Raw genomic sequence first — 21,335 nt, forward strand, 5'->3', positions numbered from 1 at the left:
CAAATCTATGGCCCGCTTCGGATTAGAAATACATTAGCAGCTAATTATGTCCTAATTGCCAATATTTTTAGCAGGTGCTTGTACTTAACCAGTGGTAATGCCCTCCTGGAACAAGCTCATCAGGGTTATTCTCTGGTGAATTTTCTGCAGTCCTGGATGATTAGGATGCGACAAGATGGACTCATGGTCAAACAACATGGAAGATAATGAGGCTGCTGAATAGGATAGCAATAACAACAACAAAAACACTACAGCATCCAAAAAATTATGATAATACAAACACGAGTTTTAGTTAAATGCATCTAGAAAGAAGAATTGGAGAAAAAGTAAGAGATAAGATAAGATAAGACTTTATTCATCCCGAAGGAAATTGTTGTGCCAGAGTAACAGTAACAGTAACGAAATACAACAAACACAATAAACACAGCAGAAAAAGAGCAATCAAACATCCACCGACAACATGAAACATAGAAACATAGATGGTCACACAATCAATGCAATCATTATTAGCAGTATTCAGTAGTTTTCAGTAGTTAGTAGTGCAAAAATTAAAACGTAGTGGCAGTTACGTAATTGCACATTATCATAGCATTATTAATAATAATACTAATACTAATACTAATAATATAATATAATATTGCACATAGTTATATATAGCTGTGAGTGTAATTGCAAGGATGTTAATTATATAGATATATTGCACATAGTGTTGGTGTGGAAGTTCTCAGCGCCCTTTACTTAGGGGTGAAGAGTTAAAGAGTTTGATGGCCACTGGGAGGAAAGACCTCCTGTGGCGCTGTGTGGTGGTTATCGGTGATCTCAGTCTGTGGCTGAAAGTGTAAAGAGCAAAATGTAACTGTGACAATTATACACTGGTGCTAAAATATTAGTGGTGAGAGCACACAGTTCAAAGAGGAGTATTAATTTTTTTGGCTAAATATTTTCAAAGCAATCAAAGACTCTGGGAGGTAGAATTCTCTTACCTAATCAAACAGCAAATGTAATCCAGCGCTTGATTAAATATTGAGTTTAGGAGTTTCAGATATCTTTTTTCATTTGGCCTGCCGGCATTTGGCAGCGAGGGAGCATCAAACTCCCATAAGTCCCTGGAGTTGGTCCACTCTTGAAAAGTGCTGAGCTAGCAGATCAAACTGTAGAAATGTCATGGAGTGAGAGGAAATGGACCTCAAGCATACATCAATTGAGACTCTTCTTCACGTCTGACATTTAAGTTCTTGATGAGATCCCAATGAGTGATACTGTGGAAAGTAAACTGTGGTTGTTGAATCACAGAATGATGATGTGTTCAGCTAGTGTTAAAGTTATGCTGTCAAACACCGTTTACCATTTGTCACATTAGGGAAAAGATTGGTATTAATAATATGTTGGCTAAATTCAATTTAGCTGCTTCAGTCACAGCTTACTAGAAACACTTGAATCGAACAATGATTAAGGTGTAATAATACAAATAATACATGTTATTTATATAGCGCTTTTCCCAGTGCTCAAATCGCTTAAATCTCGCAGGTGATTATAATAACATGATTCTCATGAAATCTTATAATGATTCATATAAATATTATGGTAGCCCTTTTTCAGCAATAGTCATTCATTGTATTCTATAATATCCTCTCATATGAGTAGGCTTGTTTTATTGTAGGTGGCAGAGTTTGCTTTAACCACCCTGGTTTTCAAATGACTGCACAGGGAATTTGCAAGAAACGAAGTAGCATGTAATCCAGTCCAAATGTCATCTCATCGATTGTAACAGTTCACCCCTGTCTATGCAAGCATCACATTTTCTTTATATGCTGCTTAATATTAAAAGTAATCCACTGGCGAAAAAATAAGGTGGCTTTTACTTTGAATCAGAAACAAGAAACGCAATGTTTATTGATGTTGTGCTGAAACTGATTGTTTGAGAAAAAAGGCGTCTCATAAACAAGAAAGTATTGTTTGGTTGCACTGTAGATAGTTACTACTTTGTTGACTCGCTGCACCCTCGCTGCGAGGGGGACCCAAGTTCCCATCAGCAAAAACACGTGGGTTTGCTATCCTGGCTCCAAAATGGTGGAATGAGCTCCCCATTGAAATCAGGACAGCAGAAAGCTTACACACCTTCCGGCGCAGACTGAAAACTCATCTCTTTCGACTCCACTTCGAGCGATAGAATGACTAACAAAGAACTGCTAACAGAGCACTTATATACTAATAAAGGACTGGCTTATCTAAAGCCAGTTGAGTAGCACTTGAACTGATTGGCTCTATGAAACCTGATGTACTTATATGATTCTGTTTTCCTCAAGGTTGTGTCTTCCTGGTCGAATGTACTTATTGTAAGTCACTTTGGATAAAAGCGTCAGCTAAATGCAATGTAATGTTATATTTCTGAAAAAGTTACTTTGGAAATATTTGTTCCACCGAGTTTCACCGAGAACCACAGCTGTGGTCAATTAAACCAGGACTGACATTTTAATAACATCGATGTTATTCGTATTCCATGTGTGCTGTAAAATAGTTGTTTGTTTGCACCCTCTCATATCTAAGTTCAGCTTGTGTCCATGGAAATATCTTTATGCTAATGTCATCTGAGAGTTTAAATTTCACTTTTGCCTCTTAGTTCCACAAGTCTGGACGTTCTCCAGTTCCTCACTTATTATCCAGTGTACATCAAATATCTGCTCAACTTTTTGTTCCATCTTTTTTTGTTCCACACTTACCATTGTATTGTTCGACCTTGAGTGAGATGCTGTCAGGCGCTTTTTAGAACATAAGCGTTGCAGTTCCCCATAATCCACTGGGAGTGTTGAGGTGAGAGCTGTGGCCCACTAGCACTCTGAGTGGCTGGCAGCGGATCAAAAGCAAACGAGGTTCCTGAGCTCATTCCAATTATAACAGCACACACTATCAACTACAAATACAAACAGCACGTAAGTGATAGCGCTGGTGGCCTGGAGGACTGCTGCCAGAGAGCAGGCAGCATGCTAATCAGGATACCTCTTGCCATGGGCTATTTAGGGAATAGCCTCTTATCCCACCAATTCCCCATGCCTTAGCCAGGGAAACGAAAGAGAAAAGGGGGAGTGAATTCCCCGAGTGCACAATCCAAGGACAAAATATAGAAAATGGATCTTTATCTTTGCTGTCGGCCAATATCCATATTAATTACGAAAAAAACACACCGCATATATACTGAATAAAATATAAAGGGATTTGTCAAACATATACAGCTACAAATTATGACCAACTTCTATAATTTCCCTTACTTATGTTAATTTCATAATCAAACAAAAGTTGAATAATGCCTTTTTATCTTACATGGCTTTTGTAAACTTCACTGAACTGGCATCACACACACTACACCGGTTAACCTTTGCAAAGCAGGATGTGGAAGAACAACATCCTCAGTCATTTGCACATCACTTCACACTGTTTATTGCAATTACACTGATTATTCATAACAACATCTTCCCAAGCTTCCCATTGTAGTCGGCCAATCCAGGAGAGTGATTTATATCCGGTCGACCGTCATGGGGGAAGGAAGTGAGATGTTTGGAGCGGTTCTGTGGTAACGTGCTCGCTCCCCCACTCGCACAGACAACCCCTCAGAGTTTGGCAAGTCTCCAGAGCCATGCAGGGGCGGCGGAGTACAGCGGGAGCCTGAGTGAGAAGCACACATTGTGCACCACGGGACCCCACCCGCCCCGGCCCGAAGGCACAACTCTCAAGGACATGGAGAACTGGGGCAGAGAACTTCCAGGCTTCCCACTGGTAGGGCAGGCGGAGAAAAAAAGAGAAGGAAAGTTTCCAAAGTGTCTCTGTGTGAGCATAGCTGGTGAAATGTGTTGTTAGGAGAGATACATGGATTCTCTTGATCAGTAAACACTAATCATGCTAATGTTTCTTACCCAAAAAATACAGCTCTTAGGGTTCCAGTGACATTTAAATGTGGTGTACAAGTAAAATTAAACTCCAAAATTCATTTTTAATCGAATTTGGTGGTAAAGGAAAGGGGTCAGGCCGGGGTCAAATGTCATACAGGTGGGTTGATGTCAGGAAAATATGGTTTAAATAAAGGAATACGAATCAAAAAGGTCTTTACTAAAACTATGTCAGTGCACGTAGATGCATATAACTGTGTTTGTGTTTCGATCTCTGTGTATCCAGTATCTGATCTCCTAGTCAAATATAATTACTGATTTCTCTGACACACAGCAAGTGATACATTTGAATCAATGGCTCGGATAGCCTCATGGTGTCCATGGAGGGAAATGTAATTCCAGGTTTTGCAGACACATGTTATCTAAAAATGGAAATTACAGCTTACTTTTGTACTACATCCTGCTACATAATACTTCAAACAAGATGGATATTTACTGTTTGCATTGTGATTTATAGGGAATGTGCATGGAAATCTCAAATTGAATAGTATGTATATTCTGTCTTTTGATATTTTGATATCAAATTGTGCAAAGGTCTTTGACATCGTTGGAGCATTTGAAGCAGCAGCTTTTCATTGTCCTTCCAGTCAGGAGATTAGGTTTACTGTGGGTCAGCCCCCTCTCTCTCTGCATCAGGGGGAAGGAACCACACTGATCTAAGATGGAGTACCCCCAACCAACCCTTACCACATCGACCCATGCCACCATCCTGGGCCTCTAATGGAAGTCCTGGGCATCCAGACACCTCCCCCGCTCCGACAAGGACGTCAAGTAGCGCACTACTCATCATTGGAAGCAGCAGGCCTCACAGCCCTCCTTTTCTCTCCCTGGGACTGGCTTTTTTGGAACATTGCAGGCAGATGTGTCCAGATGAGCACGTTCTAATTTGTCGGCCCAGGTTAATGCTCCACCAGAGGCCCCTGAGGATCAATAGCTTTATTTCCCTAAAACGCCGGCATGGTGAGAACCAGCTCACGGGGTTCTTTTAATACCGCCACAGTTCCAGTGGTTACTGGGCTGTATTGATTGTGCCCATGTGGAACTACGTGCACCTTCTGGGGAAGGATCTATTTGTGTCACCCTGGGCTGGGATGGGGGCTCCACTGGAGGAGTGGAGAGCTCAGCCAATGGAGGATGCCAAAAACATCGAAACAGCCATGTTTACAGATTACCCAAAGGGAAAGCAAATTACAGCAATTATGCAGGCTGTGGGAATACTGATATCAGCATACCTGCTATTTCACTCAGAGACTACCTTTATGAGGCTAGAAGACATACAAAACATCACACTCAATTTGATTTGATGGCTAAACCCTAAACAAACGATGGGATTTAAACAAAGCATTGCACATCAGATGCATGCAAAACAATGTCTTGCTAGGGGATCACCCTGTTTGTCAGGTCCAAAAAATATTCTCAGTCGTTCAAAACTGGATATGATGGTTTACACAAATATCTGTGAGGGAAGTATGTATCTGGCAGGCATAATAATGAATGTGTAATATTGAACATCTCTATGTCTACCTTAGTTTTTTTTCTCCAAACAATGGCAATTAATCATTCTTTGTAAACACTGCAAATTGCTTTACAGAAAACTAATTTACCCCTGCAGCATTTATCTCATATATCAGCGCAGAGACACCATACAGAGGGGTCTTATCCAAATCACGGGCCTTTGTTTGCAGCTGTCGTGACATATTCATGACTGGGGCCATAATAGTCAGATTCCTGTTACATTCCCCGGGGAGAGCAGAGAGAATGGTGTCACATCCAATTACTGCGGCACACTGTAGAGGTAAATCAAAACTCATGCCATGAACTCTGGAATCTAAGGTGCACATACACACACATCCGCTGCATGAGCATAGTGAGACAACAGTTATATCAACATTGATAGAATATTGGAAAACACATCTCCTGGCAACTTGGAGGTCATGTATGGATTATACAGGGAAATGGGATTGGCTGGAGGCTCTTGGCTGCTGTCTTCTCAAAACATAAATTGACATGCATACGATCTTGGAGCAAGTGAGGCAGACAGCATTTGCTGGAGATTTTACAATTATGGATTTGTTCACCAGTGTGCAGAAATTGAAATTGCAGATGAAGACCATGAGTTGACCCTCATTGGAGGAGAAACAATGGGGTCACCAAGTTCACCCACACCTTCTCTTCAGCACCAATACGAGGATTTTCTGCAGAGTTAAAATAATGTCTGTTTCCTCCACAGTAGTCTTCTGGTGGTTTGGTGGTTGGAGGGTATCTCAGCAGTGCATAGCCCCGGTTCACCCTAGAGCGGTGCAAAGCTCCTGCCCAATAAAACAGGCTGCCTCCCCAGGGCCCCTCCCTCAAGCCTCCAGTCAGCGCTTGTTTTTGCACCATTTATTTAGTGTGACACATCTCCAATTAAACTGTGGAGGCTGCTGCATTCCCCCCATAACTACCTCTTATACCTCCCCATAGACTTTCTGTCACACTGAGAGTGTGGGTATGAGAGAGAGAGAGAGAGAGAGAGAGAGAGAGAGAGAGAGAGAGAGAGAGAGAGAGAGAGAGAGAGAGAGAGAGAGAGAGAGAGAGAGAGAGAGAGAGAGAGAGAGAGAGAGAGAGAGAGAGAGAGAGAGCACATCTTGCCTGCCAGCTATGATCACAATGTCATTTTCTCCTCAGTGGTTCGGAGCCTCCTCTGAAAGGTGCCCTGAATTATAATTATCAAAATATTGAACAAGATAATCATCCTCTCAAATGATGTAATGCAATGCTGTCCTGCTGTATCTCCCCTAATAACTCATTTAGAAGAACACATCCCAAGTGATGTTTTCTGTGCAGGACTACACTAACGCTAATCATTTAGAGAAATTCTTGAGCAGAATTCCTCCTATACCTCACTTTTAGTTCTGTGTCCATCCATTTAAATTCATGAGAGTTTAAATGAGATCTTTCATAGGAGGTAAGAGTCTCCTTGCCACCTCTTCATCCTCCCCCAATGGCCTCAGATACAGTCACAGGAGGAGTGACTTTGTCCGACCCCAATACCGTCTGCGAGAGCGCAGCTGAGGGCAGCAGCTGCCAGGGAGGACTGGTGGGGGAGCGCCCAAAACGCCAGCTCTGCCAGGCAAAGGGGCCGGGGGGAGCCCCAGTGGCAGCTGGGAAGGGTGGGGCGGCCAGCTGTGGAGCAGCAGGATGGCGGGGTGATAGGAGATGCCACTAAACCTGACCAGGGATACACAAATGCACATATACATTTTATACGTAGGCATGCTCAAAAAGTTCACACTTCCCTTCTGCTGCAAGCACCTGCATCCCCCCCCCCACACACACACTCTCATCATCCGCACCAAGGCAACCCAAGCAGTCTGTGGCCCTCTTAACACCAACACCACTCTCCCATCATGTGCTTCGGCCACACATCTGGTGTACCATCTGTATCACTCCCCCCAATGTGACAGGTAGTCCCTCTCCCTCTCTGGAGGGAGCAGAGGGGGAAGGAGGGACACGGAAGGTAATTTTGGGTGTAAATGTGCTCTGGACCTCTCTGGATGCATCTGGACAAGGCAGACATGCTGCTGAGCGGTGCAGGGTCATTATCAGAAGCTGATTACCAGATACCAGATGTAGACAAAACAATTATATCATACTGTCACATTATGACAGCACCAATAGTGCACATCTTGTTTATGTATGTTGTCATCAGGATGAATGATTTAGCACTTCACATTTAATCTCAATATAAGGTTAATGCTATAAATAACAAGTCAAGGTGTATTAAAGATTCTTCCAATTTATTGTAATGTACAGTTATACATTGCCATGACACAAATGTGACCACTTGGGTGGGGTGCAGAATGCCAAATATTAAAACAGCCATATAAACAATATCGGAGGACAGTGAATTCCTCTTCTTCACACCGCTGTACAGATGGGATCAATAAAGTATGCACCATGAAACAGATATCAAGCCAGTGATATAAAACTGCACAACCAGTCTTTACTGTGAAACTAAGGAATCCATTTGAGAACATTATTTTCACATCTTATGTTACATATTTGACAGTAACAATCTCTATTATTCACACACAACACTATTTGAATGACATCAACTCAGACGTTTATTCAAAGGGAAAGGGGATTCCAGCATTAGCAAGACTAACAAAACAAAATGTACTTGTCAGAAATATTTGTGGTGCTTTCATGAAGAGAAAAGGCTCAGAGAATGGACTTACAAATTGCAGTGGCATCCGCTACATTTCACCTATTCGGGCATGATAGTCAAAGGCCTGTTGCATTTATTCTGTCAGGTTGTATGTGGAACAAAGTAAAAATCTGTTCATGACCAACATTTGATATTGACAGTTTTCAGACTTAAATGCACAGCTTAACACAGAATCCACCAAGTCCATGTGCTGCCAGACATTAAGCATTTTCTAATTCCAGGGATGACGTTTGTATTTTTCCTTCACGGATTATCTGTTCATGTCATTTAATGTTTAATTTGTACACAAATAATTCATACAGCGCACACGTCACTGACGTAGCAGATCCAATTGAATAGGAATACAACTCAACATTAAAAAAAAAAAAATGTGCTGGATGGCATCATCATTAAAAAAACATTGACACATACACTTCATGAAATAAACAACACAGCTTTAGTACTAGTTCCCAATGTCTTATACAAAGTTAGCTTGATCTAAAAAGCATAAAATATATTTATACATCATCACATACATCAAGACACGTACCATGGCCTAGCGGGAAGTTCATCTGGTGCATTATTTCATCTTCAAGCCCCCACACACATTTCCCTACTGCTGGCATTATTGCTTCTTATAAACATCGAGCTAAAAGGATAGAGAAACAATGCACCATAGTAGATTGAAACTGTTCATTTAAATTGTCTCTGATATCGAAAATGTTGTCAGTCCGTTTCACAATCTGCAATGCTAAAGGATAAGGCAGTTCCATTTTTTAAGGCATTGCTGCTGTGAGACATACTGGACCGGAGGGTGAATCGCGGACTTTGACATTATCAAGTCAATGTACATGATAAAAAGAATACATCTTATAGGCAAAGAGATGGGAAAACGTATCTTGTATTTTTGAGTGTTGTATGTTCATGTCAGAGAGAATCTCAGCGAGCTACAACCATCATTTGAGTCTGCTTTGCAATTGACCAGAGGTCAAAGCTCAGACAGATCAGAGCGGTGTGGGTTGCTGGGACCATCTCTCATTGCTGGTAATTTCCATACTGGCCCTGTGGAGAAAATGTGAAAGACTTGTGTTACTGGTCTATTAAAAAAACAGATATTAAAAGCTTATATTTACAAATGTTCTCAAAAGGGTGCAAATCATCCGTGGTTTCAACCATATCATAATGCAAACCATGAGTTATGGCTGCACCTGCTGGTTTTGACCAGCAGGTGGCAGCATGGACTCACAATTTGAGAGATTGAGAATTCTATATGTTTACTTCAGGCTTCTGCAGCAACATGGCTGAGGACCCAGGATAGTCCCATTTAGAAAGTGGACACTTGTTTTCAAGTGATACAGTGTAAGGGTACGAGTAGTATCAGATGCATTCTTAAAACAGGGGTCGAAGTATGTGTTTGGCGTTGATGGAAATGACAATGGACACCAATTTTGAAAAGAAACTTATTTAAAAAAAGGCATTTATACAAAACATTTGAATTCCAATACGCATTATGTTATCCTAAGCACAGTCATCCTTAAAACCAGTGTTGTAGATAGTAGAGTTTAAGGACACAGCCAAAGCAGTAAGCTTTCGGCTGTCTCCCTGCAGACTAAGCATGCTGTGTTTCTGACCTCATAACTTACAATTCGACCCCTGGTTAATAACAAAAGAAAAAAGAAACTTAAAAAGAGAAAGATAGAATAAAGATAAAGACAAAAGAGAGATAGAAGAAACATAACAAATGCAAATTAAAGCTAGGTGGTCAAACGTCTAGATTTGACGTTGAGGTCTTCACAGCAACCATTACCTTTGCTTCTTACAGAGCTAGTCAGGGGTTCAAATCCCCGGGTCTTTATTTCCTCATGTGCCCCTGAATATTCAAAGATACAAATATCAAAGTATAGCTGTGGTCCCCACATAAGACCACAGGAAATACAGGGCAACAAATGGATCTCCCTTTAAACACTGGAGCAGTCTTTATCAAGTTTAAGGAAGAATTCTCTTAAAGACCTCGTATTTCACTCAAGTGGCATTCCTTATAAGCCATGATACACAACTAAGACTCAATAAACAAGACAAAAGTAACACATACACTCTTTTGGGGAGAACAGGTTCAACCCCACAATATGATGAGCATGCAAAACACCCTACTTTTAATATTTACCTTTTAACACATTGGTCTCTGGTCTCACTAAACACAATATACAACCAAGTCTGGAATACACATAATACGGGACGAACTAAGAGCGATGTGGCAACTAGTCGCTGTGACTGTCCGGTGTTGTGGGAATACTCACCTGGTCATAGCCATAAGGGCGTTGTTGCTGGCCCTGTGGGGGTCCAGGCTGGGGGGGGCGGTACCCTCCGTACTGCTGCCCCTGCCCCTGAGGATAGTTAGGATACTGTCCTGGGGCACTTTGGGAAGGACCTACAACAAACATTGAAAGATCAATTTGACAGAAAATGCTTGAGTCGACAAAATTAAGTGTAGTCCCTTAGTTTCTTTTAAATAAGCAGAGTGCTATTCTTAATACCAACTTAAAATGAGATGGACAACAACTGAACCGGCCCATGTTTTGTTCATTAACTGTTTCCATGTCCTACTTGTTACTCTGAGAACTCTATGGAATCCCTCAGTATACTATTACTAATGGGCTGAAATAAAAAAGGCTGATGGATGTCTAAGACAGGATGGTGGGTATGTCAGACCCATTTGTTTAGGCTGCCTCCACGTCTGACTCGGTAATGATTGAAAATGAGAATGGGTGAGTCAGGTTGGAGGCTCCCTAATGCAAGAAGACATCAAGGAGATTCTGTTGGTCTTCATTAGAGAAGCAGGCTTCATTAAAAAAAAGGAGGGAAAAATAAAAATCACTTCATCAGCCCACATACACTGTAGCCATCTATGCAGGTGCCGTGGAGGAGCACGCAAAGCCTGACTGTGGCTGAAGTCAAATGAGACCCACACAGCATCGTTAGGAGCTCATAATGTCTTCTGCTGTAGAGCATAACCTTGTGGGGGCCTGCGAGAGGAAGCATGCGTGTGTGCCAGATGGATCTCACCTCACAGCCTCTCCACCAGCTCATTACTAACAGGAGCTCGGGCTCAGACAGACAGTGACTGATGGAAAGTTCTGGAGAAAAATGGGATGATGAAGGAAAAAGACCAAAAAGCTGCAAGAGCCCAAATAGCTATATTGCAAGTGGAATCCTTTTTTTTCCTTCCTTTATGTTATTTATGTTGGTCGTTCCAGAGCCTGGGGGCTACCGCTGAGAAGGCTCGATCTCCCCTGGTCTTTTTCTTAGTTTTAGGGACTACCAGCCGCAGCTGATCAGCCCTTGAGGGGGTGCACACCTGTAGGAGGTCGGAGATGTGCTGAGGGGCCAGCCCATTAAGCCATTTCAAAACAAACAATAGAATGTATGCGTAAAGATCTCCATGACTGTCATGAATGTTCAATTATTAAGAGTTAAGCCATAACCAGTCAAAGTTACAATCTTCGGTCATATACCTTACACATTTTTTTAATATGATTTCTTGTTAATTTTAGGATATGTACTGGTTACATGTTGCTTTACTTTTTATCCAAAATGCTAGGAGTTCAAAATGTTTGGCTGGCAGTCAACACACACTTTGCCCGATGTCTGTACCCATCAGCCAAAGCTGCTCTCCCACTCCCTTAGAACAGTGCGTCATATCAAACTGAAGCACCAGGAGAAATGCAAATGTGGTGCCAGCCACCACGATACTGATTACATTTCTCTTCCACCAAGCTCCAATCCCCAACCATTCATTAAGGTGCTTCTTTAATTCCCTGCTTTTGACGATGTCTTGACATGCATGTGGCACAGCTACATGTCCAAGGGGCAGTAAACAGCAACTTACCAAGGAGGAATTAGTATTCAACAGATGAACAAAAAGGTACATAAAGAGAGACGATACTGCCTCCTGCAGGACAGAAATGTGCCCCTATTCCAGAGAAGGCAACTCACCATAACCCTGCTGCTGTGGGGGGTAGCCCTGCTGCCCTGGGTACTGCTGCTGGGGGGGGTAGCCCTGCTGCTGGGGGGGGCCTTGCTGGTAGGCTTCCTGCTGTTGGCCATACTGGGCATTACCTTCAAGAGGCAACAGCACGCCATGTGAGAAACACGTTTACAACTACAGAGCAACAGCACAGCAAACAGCCACTCATAAACCAGCCGTGTATTAGTGACATGCGGATTGTTTTTGAAATGGCTGGACTTGAAAGAAAAAACACATGTAAAAGGTAAAGGTGAAAAAAAGAAAAGGGCAGTCAGTGTAGAGAAAAAAAATAAAGGAAACAAATAAGTAAATGTTAATTGAACAAAGAAAGAGAAGGAGTTGTTGGTTTGAATCTGTAATATGTCACCCCATAAACACACCAACATGGAGAACATTGGAAGTATATCAAGTGTTGTATTTAGAACCTACGGTAGTGTTTTCCTGTTTCTAAAAAACAATTGGGTTTTTTTTACAAGTCACTAGCTCTTCTGCAAATCAGTGTGCTCAAAATGTTCTTTATTCAATGACAATCTGAAGAATTAACCTTTTACTTAAAACACAACTTTTGCCATTGAGACTCACACAAGACTCTGTCCCTGACTTTCCTTTCAAAGCAACAGGTGGAGCAACAGCCACAGTAGGGGGAGACGGAAGACACTGGGTAGTTGCTAACTTATCTATGGACTGCAGCATCTTTTGGAAAGTGCACTCTGGCATGTGGGTGTTTTTCTCGAAATTAGAGGCCATATTATTTTTCTTTGATTGAGCCCAAAGTTACTTTTGATTTCCCAGAAAACAATGAAGAAACTGAAACATTGTCACAGTCTCTTTGCATCATTTGTGTTTTAACACAACACCTGGGTTTTATTTGGTTGTTGTTTTCTCCAAATGACTGGAGGGTTCTCCTACCTTCTGAGGCTCCCTGTCCTGCGTGACTGTACTGGTCCCCATAGTAGTCTTCCTGCCCTGGGTACTGCTGAGGGGGTCCTACATACACATACACACAACATACACACAAGTAGATTCAAGGTGTTGTTGGATCGGTCGTGTGAGGGGAAGAGTGGAGAGGATGGATTCCTTGTCGCTAGTTCTTGTTTGAAGGTTTACTTTTGGTCCCTTGACTAATTTTATAATTGGACCCTTTGGGTTACATGTTTAGTCATCAAGATGTCTGTGAGCTGCAGAAGTGGAAATTGAGGAAATTGAGAAGAACAAGAGTAAAAAAAGGGAGGGTTAGGGAGAAGAAAGGCCGACACTCACAACTCGCACGCTTCACAGACACACTTTGACGGGTATACCTTGCTGTGGGGGTCTGTAGGGAGGCATTGGCCTCTGCCCCATGACATGGTTCCCTTGATTGACCTGTCCCATCATAGCCATTGGGTTCTGCTGTCCTTGGTAGTGCTGTCCACTGCCACCAGGAGGCATGTTATACTGCTGAGAGGGAGGCTGCTGATGCATCATGGGGCCTATGGAACAACAATAACAGTTAACCCTTAAACTACACAAACGGAAAAAAACATGCAAGCAGTTTATCGCTCATCACACGCAGTTAAATTATGTGCGGGACACACCAATAAGAAAGATGATAAAGTAGAAAACAAGGGGAAACAAACAAAATTGGGTATTTTACCTTGAGTGGGCTGCATGTTCATGTTTGGCCGGGGCCCGTAGTTACCCATGGGCTGGCCCTGGGTCATGTTCATTTGGCTCTGGGCTGGTATGCCTTGGGATGAAGGGACAGTGTGGTTGTAACCACCCATCGAGCCATGGCCGCTGGGGGGCATATTCATAGAGCCACTGGGTATGTTCGGGGGCTGGTTGGGACCGGGACCTTGCATGGGCATGTGATTGGGCCCTGGAAATCAAAGATGATTCATGACTCTCCACATAAATATTTAATGCACATACTTTTGTGTTCATTTCCATAACACTGTTGCTCTGTAAATGACTGTTAGCTGAGGCTCTGTTTTAATATCACAGAAGAAAAAAAATATTTTAAATAAATAGAAATGACCATGGAGACATGTTGGAGGTTTGGGGTTCACCAAAGCTGTGAGTAACTGTTATGAATCACCTGCACCTCTGTTTAAACAGTTCATTTGTGTTGGGTTATCTCTTCAGCCATTCCTCTCTTTCAGCAATGTTAAAGCTTGTGACAAAAGTCAACGCTAAATGTAACACCTTATATTAACAAATGAAACAACTTCCATGAGACTTTTTCATGGTGCAGGAGCTAAAAAAAGATCATCCCTGTTGTGAGCATTTAATGGAAATCCAGGAAACAGCATGGCACTGCATGACTGAACAGTGAACACACTACCAGTGGAAAACCAACTCTATAGCATTAAGTCCAGTCAACGAAAAAATATTTTTTACATTTGCAAACATACAAAACAGATGCTGAAACAAAAGCATGATACTTGAGAAAATGGAGGGAAAACCATGATCAAATGAAGGACAAGTCCAAGACCACCAGCACTGGCAAAAAGGTGACATCATCCTTCAGCAGAGCAACCTCCCTCACAGTTCTATGGTGTTGCTAGGCAACCCAAGAGAGACAGGGACTGAGGGAGAAGAAGGGCAAAAAGAGAAGAGAGAAAGACGAGGGAGGGAAGGTGAGGGGGGGGGGGGGTCACTTACCAGGCATCTGTCCATTCATCTGGTTCTGCATGTGAGGGGCTGGAGGGCCACCGCTGACCATTCCTTCAGAGGGCATATTGTGACCATGAGGAGGCTGAGGGGGGGCTCCACTTTGGTTCATCCCACCAGGACCCATGGGCATGTTTTGAGTGGGCGGCTGCAGGCGCACAACACAGACAAAAAAAAAACACACATCAGCTGACTCAAAACACATCTGAGCCTGATCCGCTGGAAAGAGAAAACTCAAGAAGAAAAGCAGATAAAAGATCTCTGCAACAAAGTATCATGGAGTTTAACTGATTACTTCAATTAATCAATGATGATTGACCACAAAAAAGTGTGTCTGTGTATTTTCAAAATATTAAATTAATCTTAGCAAACCCGAATAAGTATATCTTACAAATTGAAGTGCACACAACACGTCCAAACTGGCGTTTCATTCATAAATATGATCCGAGATATTTCAATACCAATACTCGAGGAGCACTTTAATGCATCTAGCTTTTAAACTCCATTGTATGGGTCAAGCTTAAAAATGGCGAATTCAACTCTTTCCATAACTTTGACATCCCTGGGGTTATTTTTTCAAACATTGGAAAACTCCACTGAGAAAGATAGAACTCATGATACAACTGTTTTCACAGGCTCTGTAGTACTCATTATGACAAGCAAACTGATATCAAAGTGTTAAACAGATATCTTGTTACAAGAGTCAGACTGGGGTAAAACAATGAAACTAATCAGGACATAATACATTTTAAACAGTTTAGTTTCTAAATATGATTTCGTGTGGGACATAATACATTTGAAATGACTCATGTCAGATGATCAATACGTGTAACATGACAGCTTCTTAACAAATTTGATTTGATATTTTACCTGAACCAATTCCTAAAGTTTTTGCTAAAACAAGAGCTCAACATTACCTTGTGATGCAGAGAGGTTACACTGGTATACACAGTTCATTCATTCAAAAACAAACAGCAAGGACCAATACTCACAGCAGGGAGGAGAGACTGCATGTTCTGATTGGAGTCTGCTATCGTGGCCAGGTACACTAGATTTCTGTGAAGCATCTGTTGATACCTGGGCAGGTGGAGAGTCATCCATATAGGTTATAAGTCAAGGTTAACTTAAAAATACTGCAACAAGTAGGTAAGAAGGGATTTTCATAACTTACTGTGAACATTCTGCTGTTTTGCCTTTACTCTGGAAGTCCATTATACACTGGATAAGCTGGTTGTTTTCGTCTAATAACTGGAATAGCAAATGCATATTCATTAAGGTTACGCGTAATTACACAACATTTACAATGAGTTAGACGGCGTAATTTTATATTGTAAGCACTCTTATTTCTGGTGGGTTTTCTGCTCTAATTTGAAAAACAATTGGGAGGATGGGGGCGTTTTGTTATATGCGAGTGTGCGTTTCTAGCTAACAATAGACGCATCTTGTTAGCTAATGTTAGCTGTCCTTGGCTAACAAAACGACAGGCCCTCATTCAATTCAAGTACATTTACACATTAGTCCGGTAAATCGACTTAAAACCCCTCGTCGACACGTGGCGCACTGACTCCAGAGAGGTTCATATTCACCGCGCTTTCACCCTGCACATTTGTTCCCGATGTATTCACAGTTGGACATGGATGGGCACTGCTACATATTAGCTCATAGGCTAGCACCGTCTGATACCATTGCCTCCATCCCGAGACCCGCTAAAAAATATGAATTACCTTTTGTATTCCAGCGGGTGTTATATCACCCTTTCCACGCTGCCTGTGAGGTGCAAACGCCACCGACATGGTGATACTCTAGGAAGTTAGAGGGGAACCAGAGCATAAAATTCAAAAGAAGCTAACACGTTTAACAAAACGGTAGAGCTCAAACAGTTCAGAAAAGGATTCCATTTTGTAATGCAGTGGTCCGTTTTGGGGGGGAGTTGGTCACATTTGAAAACATATTCGATGCTATTTTTTTAGTTGGAGAACAAAGATATTAGTTTCGGTTACGATTCAATAAAAAAAAATACAATACTTCAACATATTTATTTATGTAGTCAAAAGCATACATACTGTGGCTTAATTGAATTACACGTTCACCTATTTTCCTTATAGTGGAACAGTCTAGATCTAGTCCCAGTGGCACTGGCCACGGGAAATGGACTGCTCAACAAAAAGGGGAACAGTGAGATCATAAATATGTTTCTGACTTTTATAAATACTAGTGCAGGAAGTTTGAGCCAATCATAGCTTGTAAAACTGTTTATTATGCTTATGATTTTTGTTCACACAATGCATCCTCGTTCCACATTACCTGACGAACCACACATGTAATACAACATTGCATTTTGTATTACAACTTTCAGATGAAAACATTGTTCCGCAGAGCAAATCAAATAGTGACTATTATTATCAAATTATATGTACAACCTTCCTTTAGCAAACCCCCACTGTTGGTATCGCCCCAGTTCATAGGTCGTGCGCATGCGCAGTTTTCAACACACGGCGGGCGGCTTCACAAATTGCTAACTAGCTGAATCATTTGGTGGAAGTCTCCTTGTTTCTCGTGATTGTATTTGTGTTGCAGTGCAATGGCGGCAAGATACGACAGAGCTATTACAGTCTTCTCTCCAGATGGTCATCTCTTCCAAGTGGAGTATGCACAGGAAGCTGTAAAGAAAGGTTCCACAGCTGTAAGTTCGAAAATGAAACAAGTGCTTAAGCTAACGTTAGCACGTCATTTAGCCAACAAGCTAAGCTAGCGAGTAGCAAGCTCTCTTGTTAGTCATGTATTTAGTTATCTAATTTTGTTGTTTAACAACATCTCTTTCACTCAGATGTTGTGATTTTTAACAACCGTATCGGACTGCTCATCTTTAACTTCCTTAATGTAACTAATACAATAAGAAATAAGAGTTACTGAAGATGAGAACTAGCCAACATTTTGTCGCTGTGTCACTCTGACAGTAGTTTCAGTTTCATTGTGATAATGATAAACTAAGGGTATTTCACCGTTTAGACAAATATTATGTTATGTTTACCTGGTCCGTTAAATAATATTTTGCTACTCCAATTGCGTAACGTTAAACAATACAATGTAAGTCAGTTTTGTGTCTGCTTGCTAATTCCCATGTATATGCACTTGGCGGCCTCCTAGTTGCACTAAATTAAACGGAAGGTCTGTTAACTAAGTCTAACTTTAGTCTTTAATACACTGAGTTGCCTATTAATCGTTTAGAGATAACTTGTGCAGTTATTTGTGTAACTGTATAGCTTCTCTAGGAAGTTCTGGAAGAATCAATGTATTGTCTAATACGTCTATTGAATCCTGCTTTATTCACGGTTTACCCTTTAACCCCCAGAAGTGTAGCTTGCAGCTTAATAGTGTGATATGAATCTCCATAATGGAAAGACGATTTTGTTGAAAAGGCTCGATATAATACTTGGGCCTCAGTGTAATAATTGTGTGGGATTGGAATCTAAACTATTAAATACCCTTTTTTTAACTCTAAGTCTGAAAGTGGTCACTGTGGTCAAAGAAGGCATCGTGAAGACTGGTTATTTGTTTGACTGTTTGATTTATTTTTCCGCAGGTGGGAATCAGAGGTAAAGACATTGTTGTCCTTGGTGTCGAGAAGAAATCTGTGGCAAAGCTGCAGGAAGAAAGGACTGTCCGTAAGATATGTGCCCTGGACGAGCATGTCTGCATGGCTTTTGCAGGTAACTGAAACAACAAAACCTTGAAAATATTCAAAACAGAATATTCCTTTCTTATTTAACATGGCACAGTGGACTAATATACGTTATAATTTCCACTACGTTATTACAGATGTATATACCAGATATTAGGTTTTTGTCTCTGTTCTATTTTACCTGTATTTTGTACATACAACTAACCTCTTTTAATTTCTTAAAGGTCTGACAGCAGATGCCCGTATCGTGATAAACAGAGCTCGGGTTGAGTGCCAGAGCCACAGGCTAACTGTAGAGGACCCAGTCACAGTGGAATACATCACACGCTACATCGCCACACTGAAACAGGTACCTTACCATCTTTATTTATTGTTTACTAAAAGACAATAGTCAGTGGGCGTGATCATAAAATAGCTACAGTTTCAGTTTGTGTGCTCTAAGAATAGTTCAGAAAACTGAAACCATACGCTATTTGATTGTTATAAAGGTGTGTAAGAATGACCATCACATCTGTCTTTACATCGGTCATATCTGTAGCGCTACACTCAAAGCAATGGGCGCAGGCCATTTGGGATCTCTGCGTTAATTGTTGGCTTTGACGACGATGGAACCCCCAGGCTGTACCAGACGGATCCTTCAGGAACCTACCATGCCTGGAAGGTCAGTGAACTTGCTCTTCATTTTGATTTGGGTTAGACTTGTACAACAAGTCAAGTACACGGTTTATATGAAATTCATTTTAAATCTGTTTTTTACTTGAAAAAAACAGGCAAATGCCATCGGTCGTAGTGCAAAAACTGTAAGAGAGTTCCTGGAGAAGAATTACACAGATGAAGCCATTGCTGGGGACAATGAAACAATCAAGCTGACTATCAAAGCCTTGCTCGAGGTAAAGTTAAAAATTAGTACTGACCTATATTTGAATTAACTCACTTTATCTTCGCCAGGGTAATCCTATTGTAAAGCATTCTAGTAATATTTCCATTTAAATATGCTGTATGTAGCTAATGACACCTTTCTTTTAAAGGTGTTTTAAGATGTGAGCATGTTACAAATGATAAGATAATTTCCATAGTATTTTTATATACCACTTCAGTAATTTAATACTGTCCTGTCTTTGTCAGAGTATTACCTTCTGCCAGAATCTAATCCTCCATTCCATAAAACCGCCTTTTTTGCGCATTGTTAAATGTGTACATTTTATTTTTCCATGATAAGTGTTATTCAAATATTTGTTATTTTTAAAGCTAAATTAAACGCTTACCGAGACAGTCACAATAGTTTAGCAGTGTCTTTTGTGTTTAACCGTAATATTAACTTGAGTCCAATGCTACAGGAGTTAATGTCTGAGATTTATTTAGATATTTAATTCAACGTATGTTCGTTACAGGTTGTCCAGTCAGGAGGGAAAAATATTGAACTTGCTATTATCAGACGAAACAAGCCACTCAAGGTGAGCCACCCGCAAAGGATGATTGTATTTTGTATTTTTATAAATCTTTTATTTATTTATTTGCTAATAATGGCTTTTTCTTATACATTTGCAGATTTTGGAAGCCAAGGAAATTGAGAGCCTGGTGGCTGAGATTGAGAAGGAAAAAGAGGAAGAGGCAGAGAAGAAGAAGCAGAAAGGCAAATCCACTTGAAGCAATCAACTGAGACCTTCTCTTTATTGCACTTGAATGACAATAGAATATTTGGGTTGCAGATATTAGTAAGTTTTAGAGGGTTTACTTCTCTCACTAATTTCATTGTGCAGAGCTAAATCATAACTTGAGATCTGTTCATGTTGTTCAAATGTTTTGCGTGTCATCTGCAAAGAACATCAAGTACCCATCATTTCAGTTATTGAGTTGACCGATGTTTAAAAAGCAAATGCATAGATCTCAAGTTAGGGTTTAGTTCTTAAACCACGCTTACAGGATGTTTTATATCATACACCAAATGGCTCCGATGGGATAAATCTCAAATGTTGAAATAAACCAGTTTGTAACACTCAGAAACATGAAAACGAAATGCTCAATAAAAGCTGACTTGTTTGTAAAATGGTTTAAGTGATTTCAAAATCCAATTTCAACCGTTTGTTATGCCTCATGGCTTTTCTAGATAGTGTATAAGACTGAATAATATGGTCTTAACTATTGGTGCAGTGGCCGGTTTCTTTAAGAGAGAAAAGGGGACTTAAAAAAAAAAGGCAGAAGAATGGGTCCCGCCTCTATATTGATTATTCTACTGCAAAGCAAGTACTGCGATAAAGATAACTACAGTTTAAAACACTACTAGCGGCAGTATACCGTGTGGCTGTAAAGTGCAATGGTTTTCTTTTATCAGCATTCTGTCACACAGACCTGAAGGACGGGGAAAAAAGGTAGCTCAGATTGCTTTTATAAAGTGCTCACCTCTCCCTCAGTCATTTAAAACAAATTAGTGATGAGCGAATGAAGCGTCTAATGGTGGCCCAACGAGACCCCCTTTTTGCCTCCTTTTTTATTTCACCCTAAATTCGCTTATCAAGCAACCGCTGCTCTGAATTCTCAACGACACAATTATGGCCGGCGGTGTGGTAGGGCTGCTTAATGGGATCCTGGCCGCAGACCCCAGTGGGAACTTTCAGTGACTTTAATCTGGAGCCCTTTGAAAAGTTGTACCGTGCTGTGCTGAAGAGCCCCAGGCGTTCCCTCTGACTCTCACCAAAGACATAATGGTGAATGGTAAAGTCCTTCATTTAGAGTCATCTCCCCAAGCCAGGATTTCCTGAGTGGGTGCCCTGGATGCCTTGACTAGAGAAATTGCACTTTGTCTGCAATTTGTCTTGTTTGTGAGTCTTGTTTAGGTTGATGTCAGAG

At 41.1% G+C, this 21,335-nt stretch overlaps 2 protein-coding genes across 3 annotated transcripts; one reads left to right on the top strand and one right to left on the bottom strand.

Moving 5' to 3' along the window:
• Positions 1–7,699: 7,699 nt before the first annotated feature.
• On the bottom strand, positions 7,700–16,703 carry ss18 (SS18 subunit of BAF chromatin remodeling complex). Of its 2 annotated transcripts, XM_034104423.1 has the most exons (10): positions 16,531–16,703; positions 15,978–16,054; positions 15,799–15,883; positions 14,798–14,954; positions 13,788–14,012; positions 13,453–13,623; positions 12,124–12,246; positions 10,428–10,558; positions 9,938–10,000; positions 7,700–9,192 (listed from the first exon to the last, which is right to left on the bottom strand). In XM_034104423.1, the coding sequence occupies exons 1-9, from the start codon at positions 16,597–16,599 to the stop codon at positions 9,983–9,985; spliced, it is 1,056 nt and encodes a 351-aa protein (XP_033960314.1). In that variant the 5' UTR covers positions 16,600–16,703; the 3' UTR covers positions 7,700–9,192; positions 9,938–9,982. The 2 variants fall into 2 exon arrangements, 1 of the variants encoding a protein (XP_033960314.1); XR_004553811.1 differs by having other exon boundaries at positions 9,938–10,558.
• Positions 16,704–17,282: 579 nt separating this feature from the next.
• Positions 17,283–20,535, top strand: psma8 (proteasome 20S subunit alpha 8). Its single transcript, XM_034105154.2, has 7 exons — positions 17,283–17,489; positions 18,390–18,516; positions 18,713–18,837; positions 19,027–19,149; positions 19,259–19,378; positions 19,880–19,942; positions 20,037–20,535. The coding sequence occupies exons 1-7, from the start codon at positions 17,388–17,390 to the stop codon at positions 20,133–20,135; spliced, it is 759 nt and encodes a 252-aa protein (XP_033961045.1). The 5' UTR covers positions 17,283–17,387; the 3' UTR covers positions 20,136–20,535.
• Positions 20,536–21,335: the final 800 nt, after the last annotated feature.

The sequence above is a fragment of the Pseudochaenichthys georgianus genome, chromosome 17 (assembly GCF_902827115.2).
Source record: "Pseudochaenichthys georgianus chromosome 17, fPseGeo1.2, whole genome shotgun sequence".
Lineage (NCBI taxonomy): Eukaryota > Metazoa > Chordata > Actinopteri > Perciformes > Channichthyidae > Pseudochaenichthys > Pseudochaenichthys georgianus.

Excerpts from the sequence above, each read along its gene's own strand:
- psma8 (XM_034105154.2), top strand. The coding sequence starts at position 17,388 with ATGGCGGCAAGATACGACAGAGCTATTACAGTCTTCTCTCCAGATGGT. Across the intron at positions 19,150-19,258 it reads GAACCTACCATGCCTGGAAG|GCAAATGCCATCGGTCGTAG; the intron begins GTCAGTGAACTT and ends TGAAAAAAACAG. Across the intron at positions 19,379-19,879 it reads CTATCAAAGCCTTGCTCGAG|GTTGTCCAGTCAGGAGGGAA; the intron begins GTAAAGTTAAAA and ends TGTTCGTTACAG.
- ss18 (XM_034104423.1), bottom strand. The coding sequence starts at position 16,599 with ATGTCGGTGGCGTTTGCACCTCACAGGCAGCGTGGAAAGGGTGATATA. Across the intron at positions 16,055-16,530 it reads CACCCGCTGGAATACAAAAG|TTATTAGACGAAAACAACCA; the intron begins GTAATTCATATT and ends TTGCTATTCCAG. Across the intron at positions 15,884-15,977 it reads AAAACAGCAGAATGTTCACA|GTATCAACAGATGCTTCACA; the intron begins GTAAGTTATGAA and ends CCACCTGCCCAG.